At 40.4% G+C, this 25,023-nt stretch overlaps 1 protein-coding gene across 4 annotated transcripts in view; it reads left to right on the top strand.

The window, feature by feature from the left end:
• Nucleotides 1-8,246: 8,246 nt before the first annotated feature.
• Nucleotides 8,247-25,023, top strand: part of TERF1 (telomeric repeat binding factor 1) — a 37,955-nt gene continuing 21,178 nt past the window's right edge. For 3 of the 4 annotated variants that reach the window (XM_055318323.1, XM_055318322.1, XM_055318325.1), the window contains exons 1-6: nt 8,247-8,592; nt 14,320-14,415; nt 18,143-18,264; nt 19,685-19,771; nt 23,538-23,687; nt 24,733-24,842. In XM_055318323.1, coding sequence (XP_055174298.1) covers nt 8,286-8,592; nt 14,320-14,415; nt 18,143-18,264; nt 19,685-19,771; nt 23,538-23,687; nt 24,733-24,842 — 872 coding nt within the window. In that variant the 5' untranslated portion in view covers nt 8,247-8,285. The remainder of the gene's footprint in view (nt 8,593-14,319; nt 14,416-18,142; nt 18,265-19,684; nt 19,772-23,537; nt 23,688-24,732; nt 24,843-25,023) is intronic. The other variant, XM_055318324.1, reaches the window with a different exon arrangement.

Genomic DNA, 25,023 nt, shown 5'->3' with positions numbered 1-25,023 from the left:
CCTGCCTGTGTCTCTGCCTCTCTCTCTCTCTGTGACTATCATAAATAAATAAAAATTAAAAAAAAAAAAAAAACAAAAAAACAAAAAAAAGACAGCATTAATATTATGTAAATTTCATATAATAAGATTAAAGGCATTGTAAACATAATATGGTTATTAAACAACAGACTTTTCATTTTGACTGGTCCCAAATTCCGTCAGTGATTCTGACCAATGTGAGACAAATTTTCCACAAAAATTCTATAAACTTGTTTCAGCATGAGAACAACTACAAAAGTAGGATTGCAGCTATTCCTACTTTAAAAAAATATAATGTATGACCACCCGGATTTTCAAAACAAGTAAATTAGAAAATGATTATTTGAATCACAAAAACTCATTTACATAAAAAAGCATTTTTTAAAATCAGTGTTTCTCAACTGAGGGCATTTTGCACCCCCCTACCCAGAGATTTTTGGTTGTCACCACTGGTGGGGAGTACAGGGAAGAGCTACTGACATCTAGTGGGTAGAAGCCAGCCAGGGCTGCTATAAACACCCTAAGTGCACAGGACAGCACCCCACAATAAAGGATGGCACCATCTCAAATGGCAACAGTGCTGAGATTGTGAAATGCTGCTTTATTTTTTTTTTAAGATTTTATTTATTTATTCATGAGAGAGACAGAGAGAGAGACACACACAGGCAGAGGGAGAAGGAGGCTCCATGCAGGGAGCCCGATGCGGGCCTGGATCCCAGGACCCAGGATCATGCCCTGAGCCAAAGGCAGATGCTCAACCACTGAGCCACCCAAGTGTCCCAGAAATGCTGCTTTAAATGCACTCTTCTTTGTGTGTATTTAAGTATTTGAAATTGATAAATTGAATAGCACCAATCACGACTTAACCAACACTCACCTACTTTTTTCATTTCATCTTTCTTTTAAATTTCATTTAGTGTGGATAATTTTACCCCAAACCTTAATGAAAATTATTGCCAAATCCCTGACTTTTCTGTTCTTCACTCTTAGCTCTTATGGTCACTGTAATGGGCAATCACAGACCAAATACAGGAATTAGAATGTTTAGTCCAGAAGGCTAATCAAAACTCTGAATTTTATTTAAAGTCAAATCTTCTCACCTCACATAGCTTGAGTTTGGTTCAAGGTGGAAGCCTGGTGTGGGATAGGGGATGGGAACTCAGTTGGCATCTCGGTTTCTCGGTTCCCTTAAGTGTTATCCCTCCACGACTGCCACAAAGGAAGAGAAGTAGGAAAAGGTCTTACTTGAACTATTACCATCATCAGCTGATTTTTCACATTTTGGATGACTCTCCTGGTGCTTTCTTTAATGGGCTCTTCAGTATCCCACTGAGTCTTTTACTGCATAATAATTTATCTTGTCTTTGTCCCAAGTTTCTGGCCCAGGGTTTCTAAAATCTCTTGGAATTTCCTGAATGCTAGAATCTTTGTCATGATAATAAGGTGACTATTGGTAGGCCCATGGGATGCAAACTGGTTACCAGAGAGACCAATTATGGGATCAGAGAACTGGGACTTTGGGTCAGCCAGACCTCTGGGGAGGGGAAGTAGGCTGGAAACTAAGTTCACTCACTTGGCCAATGATTTTGTCAATCATACTTATGCAATAAGACCCCCAATAGATGGGGATCCCTGGGTGGCTCAGAGGTTTAGCGCCTGCCTTTGGCAGGGGGCGTGAGCCTGGAGTCCTGGGATCAAGTCCCGCGTCGGGCTCCCTGCATGGAGCCTGCTTCTCCCCCTCTGTCTGTGTCTCTGCCTCTCTCTCTCTCTGTGTCTATCATGAATAAATAAAAAATTAAAAAAAAAAGACCCCCAATAGAAACTCTGGATAGAGAGGCTCAGTGGAGCTTCCTGCTTGGTGAATATATGGATGTGCCGGAGAGTGACAGATCCTAATTCAATAAAGACCAGGTGTGGAAGCTTTGCATTGTTTCCCAGAACTCGCCCAATGTCCTTTATAATAAAATCATAATCATAAGTACAGCATTTTGTTGAGTTCTGTGAGCATTATAGCAAATAATTAGGGGATAATGGAAAACTCCAAATGTATAGCCAGTTAGTCAATAGTGCAGGTAAGCTGGGTACCTCCAAAGTGCGGGCAGTGTCTTAAGTAAAGGCACTCTTACTGGGAGCATGCCCTTAAACCTGTAGAGTCTGACACAGACTCCAGGCGGTTAGCGGATTGCAATATACACAGTACTTCCCTCTTCCCTTGATAAATTGCAGGATTATCACTATGAAAGATGGGTTTTTAGCATTGCTTTGTCTTGAAGGTATTCACCTTCAGCTTCTTGCTACTGCAATGCCTTTACTACTCAAGGCAGCTTTAGTGGCTGAGACCCAAGACTACGCATACTGACTGTTGGGTGCTGCCCACATCTGGTCCATAAGAAGAACTCATACCTCCCTTGCCCTAACAAACTCCAAAAAAAGAGCAGTATTTTTTTTTGCACTCCAACCAAAGCAAGTGGTAGCTCTTCCTGTCAACTCTGTTTTCTGAGCAGGAGCAGACCTCAGTCTACTGTGCCCCCAACTGCTAGGCCACAAATTAAGATCTCTGTGTGAGAAGCTTCATCAATTCTTTGTGGAAGCTTCATTAGACTTTATATGAAGAACACAGAAACTACTCTCACACCTTACATGGGGAAGGGGTGCAGGCTCATGAGATAATGACAACTCCGCCAAAAAATTTTTCACAAATCCCCCTTTCCATTCTCTGGAACTTTCACGCCTTAAAATGGGTAGGAAAATTAGAATAGGTTCTAAACCATTTCCTCTGAAAACACGAAAACCTATGGTGCTTTGGTTTCTCACCCTGAAATTTCACATTTATTATTTTTGCGTGACAACTTAACTTCGCATTTTAACATCTGTTACATATTTAATTGAAGCTTACAAACAAAGATGAAGACCCAAGGTAGAAATTTAAAACAAAAATTATAGGAACTGGAAAGCCAATTCTCAATTAGGACAAAACCATCCTGAGTTAATCAGCCAACAGTAGAAACATGAAACTTATAAAAAGTGATTTATAAGAAATTTTTCTGGAAACCTCTATGTTGCTTGATTGTTTTAAGTGTCTAAAAAGAAACATTGTAACTTGTCATTTCAAAGTGAAGTCTGTTTTGGTGATATTGCTGCAGAGGTTAGGGAAGGCAAGATGGAAATATGGGTTCTGGAAGTTCACAGCAGCACCGAAAGGTCTCCCAGTAGTTACACAGCTCACAACAGTGAAAGGTAATTCATGCCACCAACAGTGTCTTGTAGTCGTCTTTATTGTGGATATTTATAACATTGTCTTCTATCCCTTGTTAAAGAGGTTCATAAGAATAAGTGCTCGTTTCTTTGCCAACTTCCCAGTTTAGGCAAGATATTTAGCCTCTTTGGTTTTAACTTTCTCCTACATGATATGGTTAAAACAAAACAACAAACAAACAAACTTACTCAATGAAACAACTCAAGTTTAAAATGGTGATTGAACATATTTTTATCTCCTTTCTGAAACTGCCCAAAATGATAATTAATTAATTAATTAATTAGTAAAAGACAGATAGCCTAAATGACATAGACAATAGATGAGGAGACAACAGATGTCCACTGTGGAAAGTAGCTAGATTAGTGATTATTAACTTCATGTAACACAAAAACTAAAGTCTGGCAATGAAGGTATTCTTCTTCAGAACTCTAAAAATCCTAAGAAATGAGAAAAGGCAGGTACCTCCTCCAAAGGCTGAGGTGCAGTGTGATGCTGAAATGGTGCAGGTAAGTCCCAGCTATTTCAACTACACAAGTGCATGACTAGATTTATCAGCCATAGACTCAGGTACACAGACCCAGCTGAGGTTAGCTGGGCACTGTGCTGGAAACAGGGACCCCATATGGGAGGAAGATTCCTCTCTGGAGAAACCATCCAGCTCAAGAGAAAAGACCTATGGATACTGCTATTGACTAAATGTTTGTGTCCTCCCAAAATTCATTATGTTGAAGCCTGAATGCCAATGTGATGATATTTGGAGGTGGAGCCTTTGAAAGGTAATCAGGTTTTGAAGATGAGGCTCCTATAAATAGGACTGGTGCCCTTATAAGGAGAGACAGGAGAAAATTTGCTTCCTCTCTTCCTCTTCTCCACCACGTGAGGATACAATGAACAGTCAATCATTGTTGAAGAGAGCCTTCACCAAGAACCTGATCATGCTGACACCCTGACACCAGACCTAGCCTCAGAACTGTGAAAAATAAATGTTTGTTTTTTGAGCCCTCCAGTTTACGGTATTTTTGTTATAGCAGTCCAAACTGACTAAGAAAGATATTAGGGCAGCCCGGGTTGCTCAGCGGTTTAGCGCTGCCTTTGGCCCAGGGCGTGATCCTGGAGACCCGCGATCGAGTCCCACGTTGGGCTCCCTGCATGGAGCCTGCTTCTCCCTCTGCCTGTGTCTCTGCCTCTCTCTCTGTGTGTGTCTCTCATGAATAAATAAAATCTTTAAAAAAAAAAGAATGATATTAAAAATTGGCAGAGATTAGAGGCTCTCATGAAATATCCATGTCTCTCCAATCACCTATAGTGTGGCCCATGGTAGACAAGCCCCACTAACATATATGGCTGCTGAAGTTCAGAATGAGTCTCTCCAGGATGTGCCACTTGGGCATGCTGATTATTTTGAGTTGAAGATTACTAAAGCTCAAAGATTCAGGAAGAGATTTTTACCTTGTCCTCAACCGCCTAAAAGAATTTAGATAGAGGGCCTGGTCCAGGATGAGAGCTATCACCAGAGATAACTACAAAGAGTATGGGCTAGATCTGCTAAGCTAGGGGGAACTCAGCAGGGCCTATTTGTTCAAAGCGTTCTCTATGTCCCATTGTTTCTGCATGGTGTGGCAAACACTTATTTACCAAACATTTGCTCTTCCCATTTTCTTGTGAATTGTCTTTCTTCCCTTTGAAGCCCAGACCCTTACCTCCTTCTCCTTTGCTCATGATGGCATATAAGCTCCAACTGATTGACTGTCTTTTGTGGGGCTCCTGTACATATAAAACTAATTTTGTTTTTCTCCTGTTAATCTGTCTAATGAGAACATAATTAATAGACCACACACAAGCACCTAGAAGGGTAGAGAAAAATTTTTTCCTCCCCTATACTTCCAGTTAGGTTTTTTTTAGTGTTCTATTCTCAAATATAAACAAGGATTTTGAGGCAATTGAGGAAAGCATTTAATATTAAAGAGGGAAACCAAAACAAGCGAATAACAAAGAGGTGAGACAGAAATCAGAATTAATTAGGGTAGAGACAAACCATAATATATATCCAATGAAAGATAAAAGAAAGGGGATCCCTGGGTGGCGCAGCAGTTTAGCGCCCGCCTTTGGCCCAGGGCGCGATCCTAGAGACCCAGGATCGAATCCCACGTCGGGCTCCCGGTGCATGGAGCCTGCTTCTCCCTCTGCTTGTGTCTCTGCCTCTCTTTCTCTATCTGTGTGACTGTCATAAATAAATAAAAATTTAAAAAAAAGTAAAAAAAAAAAAAAAGAAAGATAAAAAAGAAAATATAATGTCTGTGAAACAAGAACAGTAAGCACTTTTTAAAAAGGAATATTCAGGGCAGCCCTGGTGGCGCAGCGGTTTAGCGCTGCCTGCAGCCCAGGGTTTGATCCTGGGGACCCTGGATCGAGTCCCACATCAGGCTCCCTGCATGGAGCTTGCTTCTCCCTCTGCCTGTGCCTCTGCCTCTCTCTCTCTCTCTCTCTCTCTTTCTCTCTCCCTCTCTCTCTGTGTCTCTATGAATACATAAAATAATTTAAAAAAATAAAAATAAAAAGGAATATTCAGGGTGGGATCCCTGGGTGGCTCAGCAGTTTGGCGCCTGCCTTCAGCCCAGGGTGTGATCCTGGAGTCCCGGGATTGAATCCTGGGATGGAGTCCCACATGGGGCTCCCTGCATGGAGCCTGCTTCTCCCTGTGCCTGTGTCTCTGCCTCTCTCTCTCTCTCTAATGAATAAATAAATGAAACCTTTAAAAGACAAAAAAAAAAAAAAGGAATATTCAAAGGAAAAGATAGAGCTTCTAGATATTAAAAAATAAGTTAATGGAAATAAGAATTTCAAAAGAAATACCTCAATTGAAACTATTTCCCAGAAAGCAAAACCAAAAAGATAAAAGAACTATTTTTATCAAGAGAAAAGATTTTGAAAATGATTAAATGATTTTCTATCAGGAGTTCTAGAAAGAAGAAACAGAAAAAAATGGAGAGGAAGAAACTACCAGTAATAATACGGTTTATCACACATATTGTTGGACCCTGGCTCACGGGTGCCAACGTGGCCCGGTGGACGCCCCAGAGACCCAGACCCCAGACGGGCAGATGCAATTAGCAAGAGGGTTTATTGAACGTTTGCGCAAACGGGCTCTCCGCCTCCGAGGAGGAAAAGAGCCCCGATTAGCAATTACAGGTATCTTTTAAAAGGCAAAAGGAAAGAAACTGCCTAAAGACAAAAGAACCGCGGGAGTCGCATGGCATCCAGGTTGATTTCGGGGAGGGTCAACATGAACCTATTCAGGGACATTCCAATCAGGGTGTGTGTGTGTGGGGGGGGGGAAATGGTTTTCTTATTGTAAACAGAATGCTTTTAGTTGCTAAAATTTCATGAAGACGCCTGGATGGGCTGCCTCTGGGTTAGGGCTGGCCCTACTTACAAGGGGGGAGGTTTCTTCAAATCCATATCTAAACTATGGCCTTAAGGCAATAACAAATGTATAGAACACAAAAAGCCTTGATAATGTTGCATGTGTCATAAAGAAAAAGGGTTTAAGGCGATCCCTGGGTGGCTCAGCGGTTTAGTGCTTGCCTTTGGCTGGGGCGTGGTCCTGGAGTCCTGGAATCGAGTCCCACATGGGGCTCCCTGCATGGAGCCTGCTTCTCCCTCTGCCTCTCCCTCTCTCTGACATTCATGAATAAATAAATAAAATATTAAAAAAAAAAGAAAAAGAGTTTAAGAGTAGACTCTTTATTCATATTGAATATTGGAAGTGGGCAGCCCTGGTGGCGCAGCGGTTTAGCGCCGCCTGCAGCCCAGGGCGTGATCCGGAGACCCCGGATCAAGTCCCACGTCCGGCTCTCTGTATGGTGCCTGCTTCTCCCTCTGCCTGTGTCTCGGCCTCTCTCTCTCTTTCGGTCTCTATGAATAAATAAGTAAAATCTTAAAAAAAATGAATATTGGAAGTGCATAAATCATGATCAAAAGTAAATATCACCCACGTAGAGAAACAGAATATAACGAGATCCCCATTCCCTCTTATACTCTAAGTTTCAAACTTCAAAATAAATGTTCACTTATTATTTACTGAACCCCATAATCTGTTTAAAACCCTAATTAGGGGCACGTGAGTGGCCCAGTGGTTGAACGTCTGCCTTTGGCTCAGGTCCGGATCCCGGGGTCCTGGGTTCCAGTCCCGCATGCGACTCCCCGCAGGAAGCCTGCTTCTCCCTCTGCCTCTCTCATGAACAAATAAATAAAATCCTTTTTTTAAAAAAAAAAAAAACCTGATTAAATCCATTTCCCTAGTAATATACTCTTTCTAGAGCAGTGATCCTCAAAATGTGGTCCCCAGACAAGCAGCCTAGCATCAACTAGGAACGTGTTAGACTTGCAAATTCGAGAATCTCAATGCAGTCCCACGGAACAGAAACTCTGGGAACGGAGCCCAGCGATTACGTTTTCACAAGCCCCCGAGGTACCTGTGATGCACTAAGGTTGCAGAGGCAGGGACGTAAGTCCGCTGGAAGGGTTTGGGTTGGGGGATCCTAGCGTCTAAAGCGTTATCCCTGAAAAACGGGGACAGGTTCTAATAACCTAACTGGTGTTTTTTTTTTGTTTTGTTTTGTTTTCTTTTAAATAACCTACCTTTTTGAAGTATACCACGGATAAAACGCTTTTCTATTTGAACTAACCGTGTCGCCATTCCTATCCCTGCCTCATTTTACCAGGAGCGCTAGGCGGCCCCTCCCTCCCCAGGCCCCAGGTCGCCCGGGGGTTGCGGCCGGCCCGTTTACCAACCAGAATCCGCCCAGCGTGGCGGGGAATTCAACATCCAGGGGCGGGAGCAAGGCTCGGCCAATCAGAAGCAAGGCTCAAGTCGCTCGCCCATCCGAGCACCGTGATTGGTGGTTCCTCGCCGGCGGAAGAGACCCTCGCGGGCACCGTGCAGAGCCCTTCAGTGCCAGCCAATCGTCGCTCGGCGCCAGGAGGGGCGGGCCCGCGCGAGCCACCAAACATGGCGGAAAGTGCTCCCTCCGCGGCTCCGAGCCCGCGGGGCTGTGCGGACGGGGAGGACGCGGCGCCCCCGGAAGAGGCGACGGCAGAAAAGCCGAGAGATGACCAGGAGCAGTTTGAGTGCCAGGAACTGCTCGAATACCAGGTGCAGGTGGGGGACCCTGAGGAAGAAGAGGACGCGGGCGCGGTGGCCGAGGCCGAGGCGGTAGCTGCCGGCTGGATGCTCGACTTCCTCTGCCTGTCGCTCTGCCGGGCCTTCCGCGACGGCCGCTCCGAGGACTTCCACCGGGCCCGCGACAGCGCCGAGGGTGAGTGCTGGGCGCGCCGGGCCTGGGGGCGACACACGCCGCGCGCGCGGGCACCTCGGCTGGCCGGGCTTGCGGCGCTGCGGCCCCGGCGGGGGCGGCGGCGGGGGCGGGGGCGAGGGCAGACCCCGGGGACCGAGGCTCCGAGCCGCCGAGGCTCCGAGTGAAATGAACGTTGTTGGTTCCAATCACGCATCCGCCTGTTTTCAGCCTCTCAGGTTTTCTCATTCTAATTGTTTTCTCTTCAGTAAAAAGAGTGAGACTCCCGTTTGGAATTGATAACAGGATTTGGTGACTGAAAATGTGTGAAATCGGGCAGCCCGGGTGGCTCAGCGGTTCAGCGCCGCCTTCGGCCCAGGGCGTGATCCTGGAGCCCCGGGATCGAGTCCCACGTCGGGCTCCCGGTCAATGGAGCCTGCTTCTCCCTCTGCCTGTGTCTCTGCCTCCCTCTCTGTGTCTCTCTGTCTCTCATGAATAAATAAAATCTTTTTTAAAAAATGTGTGAAATTGCCACGTCTTTTTTCTTCTCTGGCGCTTGTATTTTTTTCAACTCCGGTATTTCTGGGATGGCATGCATGCATGCATGTATTGTTTTTTTAAGATTTTATTCATTTATTCATGAGAGACACAGAGAGAGAGGCAGAGACACAGGCAGAGGGAGAGTCAGGCTCCATGCGGGGAGCCCGACGTGGGACTGGATCCAGGGACTCCAGGATCACACCCTGGGCTGAAGGCAGGCACCAAACCGCCGAGCCACCCAGGGATCCCCTGGGATGGCATTTATGAAGCACAGTGGCCTCCAAGGGACCCAAGAATCGGGGGTCCGATTGTGACGTTTTTACATCTCCTTTTGCATGCCTGCACAGTCTAGGCTGCGGGATAAAAATAACTGTCAGTGACATTTCCTACCTAAGACACCACAGTCTGTAACTGAGACAAAGATACAGACCCCTAGAGAAAGAGTGACTTGGCCTGGCTTTTTCAATGATGACAGAAAAATGCTCTATTTAATATAAAATTAAATACTTCAGAAAACTATATTGACACATTTCATCTTCATAGTAAGCCCATTCCTTAGGTAAGTGATCTTAGTTTATAGAGTGGACTAATCTAGCGGCCTCAAGTATTGGTAGATGAAAAGGATTGTGACCACGTCTGTGCCTTATCTTCCAGCTCAAGAACCGGCCCTCCACCTGTATCAGATATCACAGATGCCGTGGTTAATTAACATTTATGAAAACGTTAAATCCCGATAATGAGTTCATTATGTAGATTACCTCATCTTCCTTTGGGGGATGGAGAGGGGACATTTGGCTGGCTCTTTGGCTCCATTCACAAAATTCCTCACCAACAGGTTAAGACTGTATTTCTGGGGGAGGTTGAAAGGACAGTTAGATTTGGTGTTAGGCCCCGGATTGGGGACTCAGCCTGAATGACCATTTTGGGCCAGTGGTTTTTACAGTCGTTGCATATGTATTTCTGTACATATCTAGGCACAGGTTAGTATATGCTCATATATTTCTTTGTTCTGTTAGATGAAAGGGCACAGAAGCAATGGAACCCTACGTAGCAACCTAGCACTCCAGTCTTGGTCTCTAATACCATTCCTTAATAAAGGGAACAATAGCTCTTTGGAAAAATGGCTTGATTCTTGGACAGGAAATATGCAAGATGAACCTGGAGCATCTTGTGCCAGAAAGTAAGGGAGTACTTAAAAACCAGACCCCCAAACAGAAAAACCCACAATGGTGGCAACACAAAGGGACACAGAAGCAACTGCAGAGCTTGCAATGGCCAGAGCAACTCAAGCAAGAAAATAGTTTGGATTAGAATCCAAAGGTAAAATAATTATGAGTCCATACATATTGATGTAACTAAAGATGGAAAAAATAAATGGCAGGAAAAAACAATCTCATGCAGAAGAATCCCCAGTAATTTATGTAGCTGCTATATCCTCAAGGAGGTGAAGTATAACACTCCACTCCTTCACAAGGAGGTGAAGTATAACACCCCACTCCTTAAGTGTACTGTGCATGGTGACTATTCTGAAAACTACAGTATGGAATTGGAGGGAGGAAAACTTCACATTCAAGAAATCTAGCAAGCACTACTTCACGCCTACGTAATCAAGGTCAACAAGAAGAGTGACATTTGGTAGTATCTATACTTGATATGATGTGTTGAAATGGAACTCTGATATTCTCAAAACCCATTAACCCCAGTCAAATTGTAAGAAAAACAGCAGACAAATCCCAGTACAAACTGCCAAGGTCATCAAAACCAAGGAAAGTCAGAAACTTTCATAGCCAAGAGACACCTAAAGAAACACGATAAGTAAATGTAATGTGCCCTGCGTGGGATTTGCAAGCAGAAAAAGGAAGTTAAGTAAAAACTAAGGAAAACTAGGAACTTTAAACGTTATGAATGTTGGCTCATTAATGTAATATATACCAGACTAATAGGGGGAACTGGGTGGAGGGTATATAGGACTAATATCTTCATAGTAATTCTGTTAATTTACAGAATTACCTTTCTGAAAAATAAAGACTTCTTTTGAGGTTCTAGATCAAGCCCCAAAGAATAATCTAGGTTACCTCTATTATTTTAAGGTTAAGGGCAGAGAAACCCAGAGAAGAGGAAACTGTTGTTTTTGTTTTGTTTTGTTTTGTTTTTTAAGATTTTATTTATTAATTCATCAGAGACACAGGCAGAGGGAGAAGCAGGCTCCATGCAGGGAGCCCAACATGGGATGATCCCGGGTCTCCAGGATCTCACCCTGGGCTGAAGGCGGCACTAAACTGCTGAGCCACCCGGGCTGCCCTAGCTCTTTCATTCTGACTCAGAATTGTTCTCACGCATCTCCCTTACCTCAGATAATGCCTTTTCTAGACTGTATTCCTAACCTCTCTTTCTCCATGGGAAGCAGTGTAAAGATAGTGATTAAGAGTGTGGGCCCCAGAATAAATGGTCTGAGTCTGATTCCTGGCTTTGCAATTTTCTAGCTGTAAGGCCTGAAGCAAGTTACTAACCTCTTGGTACCTCGATTTCCTCATCTGTAAAATGGTGATAATAGTATCTATATCACAGAGCTGTTTCTCAGGTATAGAGCAAAGTTTCTCAGCCTCAGCACTACTGACATTTGAACCATGTAATTCTATGAATGCATGGTGGGGGCAGGGGTTGTGTAGGCATGAAGGTGGAGGTTCTCCTGTACATTGTAGAATGTTTGGCAGCCTCCCTGACCTCAATTACTAAATGCTAGGGGCACACCCCTTCTACTCATGATGATCAGAATTGTCTTCAGCACTGCCATATGTCCCTAGGGGACAAATTCATCCCTAGTTGAAAACCACTGGTGTAAAGTGCTTAGAATAGTGCCTGGTATTATCAGTGCTTAAATACAGTTGCTGTTAAAGCTAGTCATTTGATGTCCCTAATGTGTTTTTCTGTCAGCAGTGTTTTGTTACAGGTGAGGAAAAAGGGCAGTGCTATGTGGGATATTTGTAGTTATTGCATAGTGGACTAAATTGAACATAGAGTGAAGTGAAGATGGAGGTCTGACTTTCTTCTCTAGGATGGCGCAGGTCCTTTTGTTTTCCTTCTATACCATACTTAACCTTGGTGGCATTAAAATTTTAAATCATAACTGACATAAATTTTGAGTTATGTCTTCTCAAACTAAAACCTTCCTGAGGGGCAGGGGCTGGCTGTCTTATTAGTCCCTGACATTGGGTAGCAGTAGATGTTTAGTAAGTATTGAATGAATTGTTTAAATTTTATATAACTTTTCTGTTCTCTCTGAATCCTGTTTAAATTGTGGCTATATTTCGTCTGGATAATCTCTAGAATAACATAAGATTATGCTAGTTTAGAATTGAGGAAATACATACAAAAAATATTTATTTCTTTGGTAGCTGCAGGACGACTGCTTTTGGTCGCCCTGGGTGAAGTGTAACAGTCTTCAGGTCTTTAAACATGATTTCCTCAGAGAAGCTTTCCAACTTCTCCAGCTAGCTACTAAAACACACTCTAAAGGTTTGTTACATGCATCACAGCATTCTGTAGTTTTTCAGTTTTCTCCATGTTTTTTAATCATTTAATCATTTGTCTTTTGTTAACTACATAGTAATAATAAACACACTGAGGCCTACGATTATGGCTTATGCCCCATTATACTCATAATATCTGGGCGGGCATTCAAATATTTGGGAAATTAATATTAATAAATTTGTTTTTATACATCTACAGTTTTTCTTCTTTGAAGTTAGTGTTGAGGAGAAACAGGTTCTGAGAAATAAACTTTTTTGCTGAAATTGTATCCTGAAAGTTTTAAATCAGTAGCAGAAGGGGAAGATATAGGTAGTTGGTAAACTGGGGCCTAAGGTTGCCACCCCTTTTCCATGTCTGGTTCCGTGACTTCCTGTCCCAAATCAAGTTACAATAGGAAAGGGAACCATTCTCTTTTGTTTTGCTTGGTAATGATCTAGACAGGAGACAAAGAAGGGGATGACCACAAGTCCCAAGAATGAGGAACATGAGCCCATTCATTGTACTGTCTACTTCTGAGGTACTGTCCCTAAGACCTTTATCAAAGTGTAAAAGACCTCTACAGGGACTTGATTTGCTTCCAGGACTTTTCCAGAGCTTTTCTGTCCAACTGTCACAAATGAACAAAACCATGCTCTCAGTAGCCTCTTCAAATTTCCAGAACAAGTGTTGTTACATTAGAGCTGAGCAGCAGCTTTTGAACATTCCTCTTAGATGAACTGCACATGATTTTCTCCACATACTCTGAGGAACTCCACCTGAGGTGGTTTTAGCCTGGGAATTAGAACATGGAGCACCTTCTTCAGCCACCACAAACTCTTCCACCAGCCAGCATGGCAGATCTGACATGCCCACTGACAACTGCTCCCCCTGCACCAGAGCCTCTGCTTGGCAGAGCAACCAGCAGAGATGGCTGCCCTGAGGGAGGCCTTGCCTCCCTGGGCCCATAGGGTGCTCAGCGTCACACCTGTCAGGGACAGCAGGACCAGCTTGACTGGCCTCATACCTCCATCTGGTGCTTACACTGCAGCCCTCCGGGAGCTTCCAGGTCAGGCCTGTGGAATGCTGGAGTTGCCTGTTGGGGCAGAGGCTTTATTTCAGTGTGCCCACATTGAGAAAAGCCAACGTGTTTGTCAGATTGGGCTGTGAGCCCACTTGATCCGCAGAGCTCACAGGAAAGGCACGGGGCCTAGTATCTAGCCCCCCCTCCCCCCACACCACCGGGCCATCCCTGTTGCGGCCATCTTGCCCCAATAAATATATTTTTAAGATCTTTGTCAACTTAACAGACTCCCTTTTAACTGGAACCTTGACCAAAATATAAAATATTCCTATAGTATTAGAGGTTTTAAGACATAAGCTTCCAGCTAATGATTTGACACGTTTTGCAGTTTGAATCTCTATACTAACAAATCGCCCCTTTTGTTAGTATAGAGTGCTACCTGTGGAAGTACTATTAAATGTTATCTGCATATGAAAATCTGTTTTTATTTTGCAAGACGTGTCCATTGCTATTTTTCTCATTTAAAAAAAATTGCCCGTAAATAAAAGCATACAGCTCTCGGTTTGTGACAGTTTTTTCTTGTTTTGTAACCTATTAACCAACCACACAGGCACTGCTGGGTCAAGTTTGGCTTTTTAAAAAAAAAATGTTTTAATAAAATTCATGTTTTTCTTCTTCAGCTATTATTCATGGACTGTCCAGTCTAACAGCTTATCAACTGAGAACTATACACATATGTCAATTTTTGACAAGAATCGCAGCAGGAAAATCCCTCGGTAAATATGTTTTTATCTTACTTTGGAAATATTTCAATCTATGCCTAAAGGTAAAATGATGAGAAGAAACAGATGGGAGTTATTACTTGTTTTTGAGAGTTGGCACAATGTATTTGGCATGTACATCTACAGAAGCGTATCTAAAGCAAAGTAAAAGAAATATAGTTCTAATCCTTTTGGAGCACTGGTTGTCAAATTTAGTTTTTTTCAGAATTATTAGAGAACTTGTTCAAAACACCCACACACACAGAATTCCCCATCATGAATTCCTGATGTAATAGGTTGGATGAGAAGGGCTCTGGAATTTATATTTCTAGTAACTTCCCCAGTGATTCTAACACTGTTACTGAGGAGCCACACTTCATGAACAGTCTTGGAGAGTTCATTTCAAATTTGACTATATGGTAACTTTGTGGTGACTCTTTTACTATCATATATATATTTTTTTACTAGCAACTATGATACTTGACACCTCTTATTTGAACTGGATTTCAGCACTTCTTTAGATAGGCAAATATGATTTGTAGGTATAATATCCCTCCTTTATCGCCACAGGTTGTTTTAGATTGTAACAGGCAAGACTGCTTCAGTTTATTTATTTAGTTAGTTAGTTAGTTAGTTTTATTTATTTATGACAGACACAGAGAGAGAGAGAGGCAGAGACACAGGCAGAGGGAGAAGCAGGCTCCATGCAGGTAGCCCGACGTGGGACTCGATCCCAGGCCTCCAGGATCACACCCCAGGCTGCAGGTGGCACTAAACCGCTGCACCACCAGGGCTGCCCAAGACTGCTTCAGTTTATTAGAAATGGCTGATACTTACAACATGGTCATTTTTTTTTTAAGATTTTATTTATTTATTCATGAGAGAGAGAGACAGACAGACATAGGCAGAGGGAGAAGCAGGCTCCACGCAGGGAGCCTGACATGATGTGACGCTAAACCGCTGAACCACCCGGGCTGCCCCACAACATGGTTATTTCAAGCACCTTTTGTTGCAAATAATTACATATTTATGTTGGCTTTTACAATTTATGAAATGCTTTCCCAACAGTACCAGGTGGTAGGTGGTACTTAACATGAGCTGCTTACTTATAATCCTGTTGTGTTACATAAAATCCCAATATAAAATCCCAATACCACTCTCATGGCCCTCACTATCTAGTTCTGGCTTACATAGTATGCTCCATTTTGGTAGTGAAGCTGGCCTGTAAGTGAATAGGATTAGAAGCAGAGTAAATGTTAGGGAGACAGAATTATAGGTAGTCTGGGCCTGTAGCTAAAGAAGAAAACCGTCTGAATGTAGACATAATTGTAGAATTCTTGACCATGTAGACAATAAGCTAGTGTGGTTGTTAACAGTTGTTTTGTAAATTAAATATGACAGCATATTCTGAAATGCCAACTTTGTTTCGTATATTAGCAATTGTTCAGTGAATCTTACTTTTTTTCCCCTACAACTTGTCCCCCAACCTGTCCTTTCTTTCTGTAAAGAAATGCAGATTTTTGTGTGTGACCCCATTGATCTTGAAATTCACCAGGATCCCCTTTTAGGTATATCTTAGACATAATAGACCCATGTCAATTATCAAGAATCAATATATCTCAGCATAATGGACTCAAGTGAGGCAGCTAAATTTTATTTTAATTTGCATGTTGGATTTTCAGTTATGCGTAACTCTTGCTTTTTTTTTTTAATAAAGTGGTTGCTCAATAGTGGCACTGCCTAGTAGAAATATGTGAGCTATATATATAATTTAAAAGAAATAGGTAGAATTAATTTTAGCAGTATCTTATCCCAATATTTCTGAACTATATATCAACATAAAATCAGTATAAAACGTGTTAATGAGATATTTTACCCCTTTTTTTGCAGTCTTAGAAATCTCGGATATATTTTATACTTTTTTTTTTTTTTTTAAGATTTTCTTTATTTGCCAGAGAGAGAGAGAGTACAAGCAGGGGGAGTGGCAGGCAAAGGGAGAAGCAGACTCTGCTGAGCAAGGAGCCCGATGTAGGACTCGATCTGAGGACTCTGGGAGACTTCCTTCCTTTCCACTTCAGCTTTCTGCAGTGCTCCAGAATTCAGCAAGTGTCCTGAGGCAAAAACCAACCATGTGTTTTCAGTTCTCCTAATTTCTAGTCCACCAAGCTAGCCCCAAGGAAACCACTAAAAGCCTTCATTTACCTTACCCCAGTAAAATCTCCCTGCCTGGAATACACTGAATTCTCATCCTTATAAGCAAACAAAGCCAGGGAAGAAAAGCTATAAATCATCCACTCACCTCACCCCTGGAAATGTAGTTCATCTAGTTCTCTTGCTTCTACCACTATTCCATGTCTTTAGCAATATGATTTTGCAACTTACCCTACTTTGTTCTACATGTAATGAGAGTGTTGGCCTACTGCAGTGTCCTACATTCTACCTGAAAGTGAAAGTCTACTAAAAACATTCTAAAGATTTAACATAGACACATTTTTTTTCTATATCTCACATTTATAAGAGGCCAACAGATTCATGAGATGGGTTAGATAATGTCAGTCCAAAAAGAATAGGAAATACAAATATTGAAATGAGGTTTTAAAAGAAAAACCAATGTGAAATGAAGAAGGATTAGGCAATCTGCCTTTGCATTTTCATATTTCATGCTTTCCAGCATGTACTCTAGACTTAGCAGGCATCCTGTTATTCCTGAAACACAGGGAGAACTTGTTTCTGAGACACAGTACTGGTTTTTAAGGGTTCTGATGTCCACTTCTGCTACTTGCTAGCTGTGTCTCAGGTCCTACTTTATAAGACAAGGTTGATAATGTTATATATTATATACTCTTTTAAAGAAATTGTGTGGATAATGGAGCTACTGCACCTTAGGCACTTAGTATAGCGCCTAACATATAGTAGGACCTTAATATGTGTTGACTATGAGTGTGAATATCTTTTGTCCTCCTGTACTTTATGTTCTGTTGCTGCCTTCCTAAAATGTTCTCCTTCCCCTCCTTATCCTCTTCACTTAGTTATCTCCTATTTATCTTAAATGTCCCAATTTGGATGGTTTCTCTTTCATAAAGGATTCTTTTCTGGTATCCTTTCATAGAGCTAATCTTCTATTTCTCAGATACACTAAACCCTCCTAGAGAGTTTTTGGAATATACAGATACACGGGGCTCTACCTTGTACTAATTAAATCAATCTCTAAAGGACGGGTCTAGGCATCTGTATTTTTCTTAAAGCTCCTCAGATGATTTCGAGGCATAGGTAGGGTTGAGAACACCGGCATAATAAATAATTTTGGTAAAGTACCAATCACATTGGTTTGTCTTTTTTCATAGCTGGCATATAAATTTCATAAGGGCAGGAACTGTCTTTTTCTTCCTAGTCGTATCCTAAATATCTGACACAGGGCCTGAAATATAGAGAGACTTTGTATATGAATTAATATATTTTTATGTTTAAAATATTGGAGAAACAATTAGGAGAAGACAATAGGAAATAAAGTAGAAATTGTTGAAGCTGCTAACATTTAAATTGCATGCTCCTTCTAATTTTTCAAAGAAGGAAAAGGAAATTAACTTGAAAAATCACTTGGCTAACCTGTTGGATACAGTAATAGTGCCTGGTACATAGTATATACTCAGAAAATATTTAAAGAAATTAATTCATAAAAAACTGACAAAGTAAGGTTCTACTTAGCTTCCTAAGTTACTTATCTTTGTTCTGGTTTTAAAAGATGCACAATTTGAAACTGATGAACAAATTACACCCTTGGAATCAGCCCTAATGATTTGGGCTTCAATGGAAACAGAACATGACAAGCTTCATGAAGAAATACAGAATTTAATTAAAATTCAGGTATGTATGTGTATTGCATTATTATTATTTTGCTAGAAAATAAACACATCTAAAGAAACTAAGGGCCACTTAATAGAAGTTGGGTGGTAAACTCAAAGTAAAACTTAATATAATCATTCTCTTTAGTAAATTGACCTTTGGTTTATAGTCTTGATGCATGCTGTAATAACTCGGACTTAATGTTTGCTACTTAAGTATGTATTGCCCCCACGTAAGAAAATATACTGCATTGATTTAAAAATCACAAAGCAACTTTCAAAAACCAGTGCTTTGTGCTCTCCCAATTTCTATTCAAGATTACAAATATGAAAAAAAAAGTATTCAGTAAGGAATCAGTGGATTTTTATAAATAAGATAATGTAAAATTTTAACCTTGTAGAGGAAATTTAAGGAGTAACCTATTGAAGAGTGAGAAGCTAAAAAAGTCATCCAAAGATAAAATAGCAGGGAAAGTATATTTTGCTAATGGGCAGAGCAAATACTAAGGATTGTTCTAGTTAAATAAATTTGTCTTCATTTTTAGAAAATTATTTTATGGTTGGGTAGGAGAGAAAATCCAGGTGATGTCCCACCTTCCCAAAAATTAATTATTGTTAGTATGGTGACTGTCCAGTAGAATTAAACTGGAAGAGAATGGGCAGAAATATGACTGCTACTTTTAAGAATTTCAGCCTGGGACAGAGAGTTTTGTTATGTCTGTTTTGGGGCTTTCTAGAGAAGGAGACCATCATTAATATACTAAAATAAAGTTGAGTAGGTTACTGTAAATACATAGCAAACATGTAATACATTACTATTTGTCAGGTACTATTCTAAGCACTTTTCATGTAGAACTTCAATTCTTATAGCAGCCCTACAAGTAGGTGCTTATATCTCCACCATTTGACATACAAAAAACAGGCACAGAAGGTTAAATAGCTTGTCAAAGTTTACAGACCTACCCAGATGGTAATGATGGGTCCCTATTTTACTACAGTATCAGAAAGGCCAATTTATCAAATGATCATTCAGAATCATCTGGCTTCCTAGCTTTCTATTAGAGATTTTTCAGGGATCCTAACTAGCTAATTTTATATATCCTCCTGTCATGAACACCATCTACCTCCTCCCTCATTTTCCTTTTGCTAAAATTAATATTTAGGTGGGTCTTAAATGTACATAATGTAGTTCCTAATTTGTTTATTAATGTCTGCTTTTAATTGGCCTAAATTCAAAAGATCTAGAAAGCTGGGCATTAACTAGCAAATAAAATATGCAAGGGGCCAATGAAAAATTTTTACATCTTTTTCAAACCACAGTTTTCATCTTTGAAAAGATAGTGAAGTAGTTTAGACGTAACAAGACTTACTTCAATGTTAAACAGCAACTTTACATTTTTAAAAAATAATCTAAGATGTGTATTTGTCATCCTGTCCTTTAGGCTATAGCTGTTTGTATGGAAAACGGCAATTTTAAAGAAGCAGAAGAAGTCTTTGAAAGAATATTTGATGACCCGAATTCTTATGAGGTAGTTGTTTAAATTAGAATCAGAATTTTTAGAACTGCTTCTATGGAAGTAAATGAAAGAACACTAGAGGAAGAAAGGGATGCTTTATCTTTTAAACAGTATAGAGCAGTGCTGTCCAATAGAAATATAATTGCAAGTCATATGTGTTTTAGTAGGCATAGTAAGTCAAAAAACCTAGTGAAATGGATTTTAATATTTCATTTAGCCCAAAATATATCCAAAAACATTACTTTTAATGTTTAAGCAACATAAAAAAGTATTAGTGGAATATTTTACACTTTGTTTTTTGTGCTGAGTCTTTGAAATCTGGTGTGTATTTATACTTCTATCTAAATTCAGGTCTCGCATTTCAAGGGGTCAGTAACTACTTATGGCTAATGGCTACTATATTGGGCAGCACAAGTAGAGAAAAAAAGCATTTTTTAAAAGATTTTGTTCATATATTTATTTGAGATGGAGGGAGAAAGAGAGAGTGCCAGCATGTGCATGAGCAGGGGAGAGGGGCAGAAGCAGACTTCTCGGTGAGCAGGGAGTCTGATGGACCCTGGGATCATGGCCTTAGCTGAAGGCAGCTGCTTAACCTATTGAACTACCCAAGTACCGCCAGAAAAAAAGCATTATAATTAGCTTATTTCTAGAGGTTTCTTACGTGATCATTAGTAGTTTTTGTGTATATGTGTAATGTTAAGGTCAATTGAACTTAGTTTTTAAATATTAAAAACAAAGCATTGTTGGAATAAAACTTAAAGAAATGATAATTTTATACATTTTTTAAAAAGATTTTATTTATTTATTTATTCATGAGAGACACAGAGAGAGAGAGGAAAAAAAAAGAGAGAGGGGGCAGAGACACAGGCAGAAGGAGAAGCAGGCTCCATGCAGGGAGCCTGACGTGGGACTCAGTCCCGGGTCTCCAGGATCAGGCCCCCACCGAAGGCAGGCACCAAACCGCTGAGCCACCCAGGGATCCCCAGTTTTATACATTTTTTTGTGAACTTTTTATTGAACAGCAGCATACCTTTAGTAGCATACATGTAATATAGTGTATAAAGAGATGTGTTTTCACAAAAGAAACATGCTTTTGTGATGACCCCCTAGATCAAGAAAAAGAACATTGCCAGCACCCTCCGGTCACTATCCCTCCCACCTTCCTAAGGATAACCACTATCCTGACTTATAACATCCAAGATTAGTTTTACTTGTTTCCAAAGTTTATGTAATGCAATCATATAGCAAGTTTATGTAAGATTGATCCATGGAGTTGCTTGTAACAATAGTTCATTTATTCTCAATGTTCCATTGTTGGAATATGCAACTTCTCCATTCTACTGTTGAGCAACATTTATTTCCGGGTTTTGGCTATTAACATTCTTTTACATATCCTTTGTAGACTACATATGTGTTTCTATTGGTTATATACTTAGGAATAGAATTGATGGGTTATCAGATATGTACATAATCGGTTTCAGTAGATATTGCCAAACAGTGTTCTAAAGTGGTTCTGTCCATTCCTTCAGTAGTGTGGAAGAGTTGTACTTGCTTCACAGACCTTCTCTGTAGTTTTCCTTTTAGTGATTCTGGCAAATATGTAGTAGTATCACATTGGGTTTTAGTTTCTCTTTCTTTGACTAGTGAAATTGAGCACCTTTTTCTGTGCTTGTAGAGAGTTGGGGGGTGGTCACCTTAATCTGTTGAGGGACTGTGCTGAGTCTAGAGTTGGTTGAAGTTTTATTAAGGCTCGGTCTGTCTCTAATTTGCCCCTGTTCCTAGGGTATAACCCTCCAGAGATTTCAGCTGAGAGCCTGATCTGTTTATTGGGTTCCTTGCCTCTACTTTTTTGCCTTAGCACTGTTAGGCTACTGCAAACCCCACTCTGTACTTCACAGAAGAGGAAACCTTACAGCCAGTAAGCATAAGAGGAAATGTTTAACCTCACTAGCGTGAGTAATCAGGGCAATACCATGTGATATATTGAAATAGTATTCCTATACCTCAGACTGACAATGATTAAAATATCTTAGAATACTAACAGTTGACTCAAAGAGTGGGGAAATGTTAAGGCTGCCATACCTTCTTAGTGCTATAAATTAGTACTTAAACTTTGGAGAGCATTTTAGCAAAATCTGTAAGTATGCATTCCAGCAATTCTACTTCTAGGTAAATACCCTAAAGTAATTGTTTTTATTCTTGCTGCCCATTTTAAAAGCCATGAACGGGTTTTTCAGTTTGTTTTTTCAAGATTGATTTATTTATTTTAGAGCCCAAATGAGGGGAAAGACAGAGGGAGAGAATCTTAAGCAGACTCCCACTGAGTGTAGAGCCCAACTCAGGGCTTGATCCCAGAACCCTGAGATCATGACCTAAGCCAAAATCAGGAGTTAGCCATTCAACCATCCAGGCTCCCCTAAAAGCCATAAAGTTTTATTTATAAAAAACAAAGAGGGCAGCCTGGGTGGCTCAGTAGTTTAGTGCCACCTTTGGTCCAGGGCATGATCCTGGGGACCCAGGATCGAGTCCCACATCAGGCTCCCTGCATGGAGCCTGCTTCTCCCTCTGCCTGTGTCTCTGCTTCTGTCTCTCATGAATAAATAAATAAAATCTTAAAAAAAAAAAAAAGACAGTTTGCCCTGCTAAGACAATTTGATCTGAATAGAGCCTAAGTAGAATTTTTTTAAGGATCTGTAGCTTTTATTGTATAACCAGCCTTGAAAGAACTATGTCCAAGAGAAATTTGTACTGTCCACAAGAAGACCTGTAGAAAAATGTTCAACAGTATTGCAGTAATAGAAAATAGCTTTTAAAATCTTTCAAAAGGCTGGAAGAATGGATGAATAAATGGTATTTTTGATCAGTGGAATATTGTTTAATAGTGAGTAATTCTATAAAAATCAAATCAACATGGATAAATGTCACAGAGTTGAGCAAACATAGCAAGTTTCAGAAAATATGCATATGCTAAATAGTACCATATATTTAAAGGTACATTCATACTTAGTGCAAGTTACTAAATTCAAGATAATGGCCACCTTGTGGAGAGGAGAAGCTGGAGGTGCAATCATTATGGTAGTAAACAATGTCTTCAGTTGTACAGATGAGATTTTCTTTCTTTTTTTTTTTTTAAGATTTATTTATTCATTCAGAGAGAGCGAAGAGAGAGGCAGAGACACAGGCAGAGAGAGAAGCAGGCTCCATGCAGGAAGCCCGATGTGGGACTCGATCCTGGGTCTCCAGGATCACACCCCAGGCTGCAGGCGGCGCTAAACTGCTGCGCCACTGGGGCTGCCCCAGATGAGATTTTCTTAAACTTGGCAGTGGACTTTCAGGTTCATCATTTTTTAATCCTTTTGTGTGTGTGTGAAATGCAAAGTAGGTTTTTTTTTTTTTTAACTTTTTTTTAATTTTTTTTTAATTTATTTTTTTATTTTTTTTTTTATTTTTTATTTATGATAGTCATACAGAGAGAGAGAGGCAGAGACATAGGCAGAGGGAGAAGCAGGCTCCATGCACCAGGAGCCTGATGTGGGATTCGATCCCGGGTCTCCAGGATCGTGCCCTGGGCCAAAGGCAGGCGCCAAACCGCTGCGCCACCAAGGGATCCCAGGTTTTTTTTTTAAAGTAAGAAAAAATATATTGCTGAGCCGTTTAAAATAGAATTTATTTAAAAAAATCTTTTTGTGTCTCTGAGTTTGATTTTTTAATTAAATAAGATAAAATTTCTATCTTATTTGTGATTTATGTGTTAATACATTTTTCCTGTTGTCTTTAGCCTTTAAAAAGGAAATTGCATGTGATAATCTCTCAGAAAGACACGTTTCACTCCATTTTTCAACACTTCACCTACAACCACATGATGGAGAAAATTAAGAGTTATGTGGATTATGTGATAAACGAAAAATCATCAACCTTTCTTATGAAGGTATGCATGTTTCAGACTCAGAGTAAGGAGAAATTGTTATTATAAAGGGGAATACTTGAAATAGAAATCCTTAAAAAATAATCAGAATTTTATTTAGTGATTTTGTAGAAGAATGGCAAAATGTTACAATTAGTGAATCTAAAGGGTTTATTAGTGATATTTGCAGTGTTTTTAAACTTTATGAAATAAGAGTTGGGGAAATTTTTCAGAATTAAAGTTGAGGGGAGAACAGATTAAAGAAATTTTTAACATGTTTTTGGAAAAAGTAAAATTGGGCTGAAGAAGAACCTTTTAAAAAGATTTTTTTTTTTTTTAAGATTTATTTATTCATGAGAGACAGAGACACAGGCAGTGGGAGAAGCAGGCTCCCTGCGAGGAGCCCAATGTGGGACTCCATGAGTCCCGGATCCCGGGATCATGCCCTGAGCCAGAGGCAGACACTCAACAGCTGAGCCGCTCAGGTGTCCCTAAAAAGATTTAATTTTAACTTAATGTTATAATGGAGTACTGATTAAGGGAGTGTAGTAGATACCTAGAATTGTTTTTTAATTTTTATTTAATTTTTAAGATTTTGCTTGTTTATTTAAGGGGGTACAGGGGGAGTGACAGAATCCCAAGAAGACTCCACGCTCAGTGTGGGGCCCATTCTGGGGCTTGATCCCACAACCCTGAGATCATGACCTGAGCCGAAATCAAGAGGCAGATGCTTAACCAGCTGAGCCACAAAGGTGCCCCAATCTGGGATTTTTATTGATTTTTTTTTTTAAGTAACCTTTTATCTTAAAATTGCCTAGCAAGCACTGTATGTATCAAATACATATACAAGGAAAGATTTTCTCCATAAGGCTTATAGACCAAGCAGGTAACTAAAGCAGCTGCTGTTGATGTCATAGTTACTGGAGAGAACACAATGCAGTCTTTTTATTGACCTGTGAACAGATAAATTGGTTATGACTATCAAAATATTAGAAGGCTTTATTTTTAATACTATTTGTTCAAAATGACCTAATGGATTCCTTCCTCTTCCACAACCCCACTTTTTAAGGCAGCAACAAAAGTAGCGGAAAGTAAAAGGTCAAGAACAATTTCTCAAGATAAACCTAATGGTAACAATATTGAAATGGAAACTGAAGCTCATTTGGATGTAGGAAAAAGGTTTGTAAATTCATTATTTTTAATCTCATGGATGCATCTCTATGTGAACATGTTGCTGGTGAGACATTTTTAACAAACAATTATTATAGAGGGCATGTTTGATTATTACCATTTGGATATTTGGAATACTGTACAATTACTTCATGGTTTTTGTAAATTGTTGTATGTGCTAAGCAAAATA

The sequence above is a fragment of the Nyctereutes procyonoides genome, unplaced genomic scaffold, assembly GCF_905146905.1.
Source record: "Nyctereutes procyonoides isolate TBG_1078 unplaced genomic scaffold, NYPRO_anot_genome, whole genome shotgun sequence".
In the NCBI taxonomy this organism is placed as follows: domain Eukaryota; kingdom Metazoa; phylum Chordata; class Mammalia; order Carnivora; family Canidae; genus Nyctereutes; species Nyctereutes procyonoides.
This window is presented reverse-complemented; position numbering and strand designations above follow the sequence as displayed.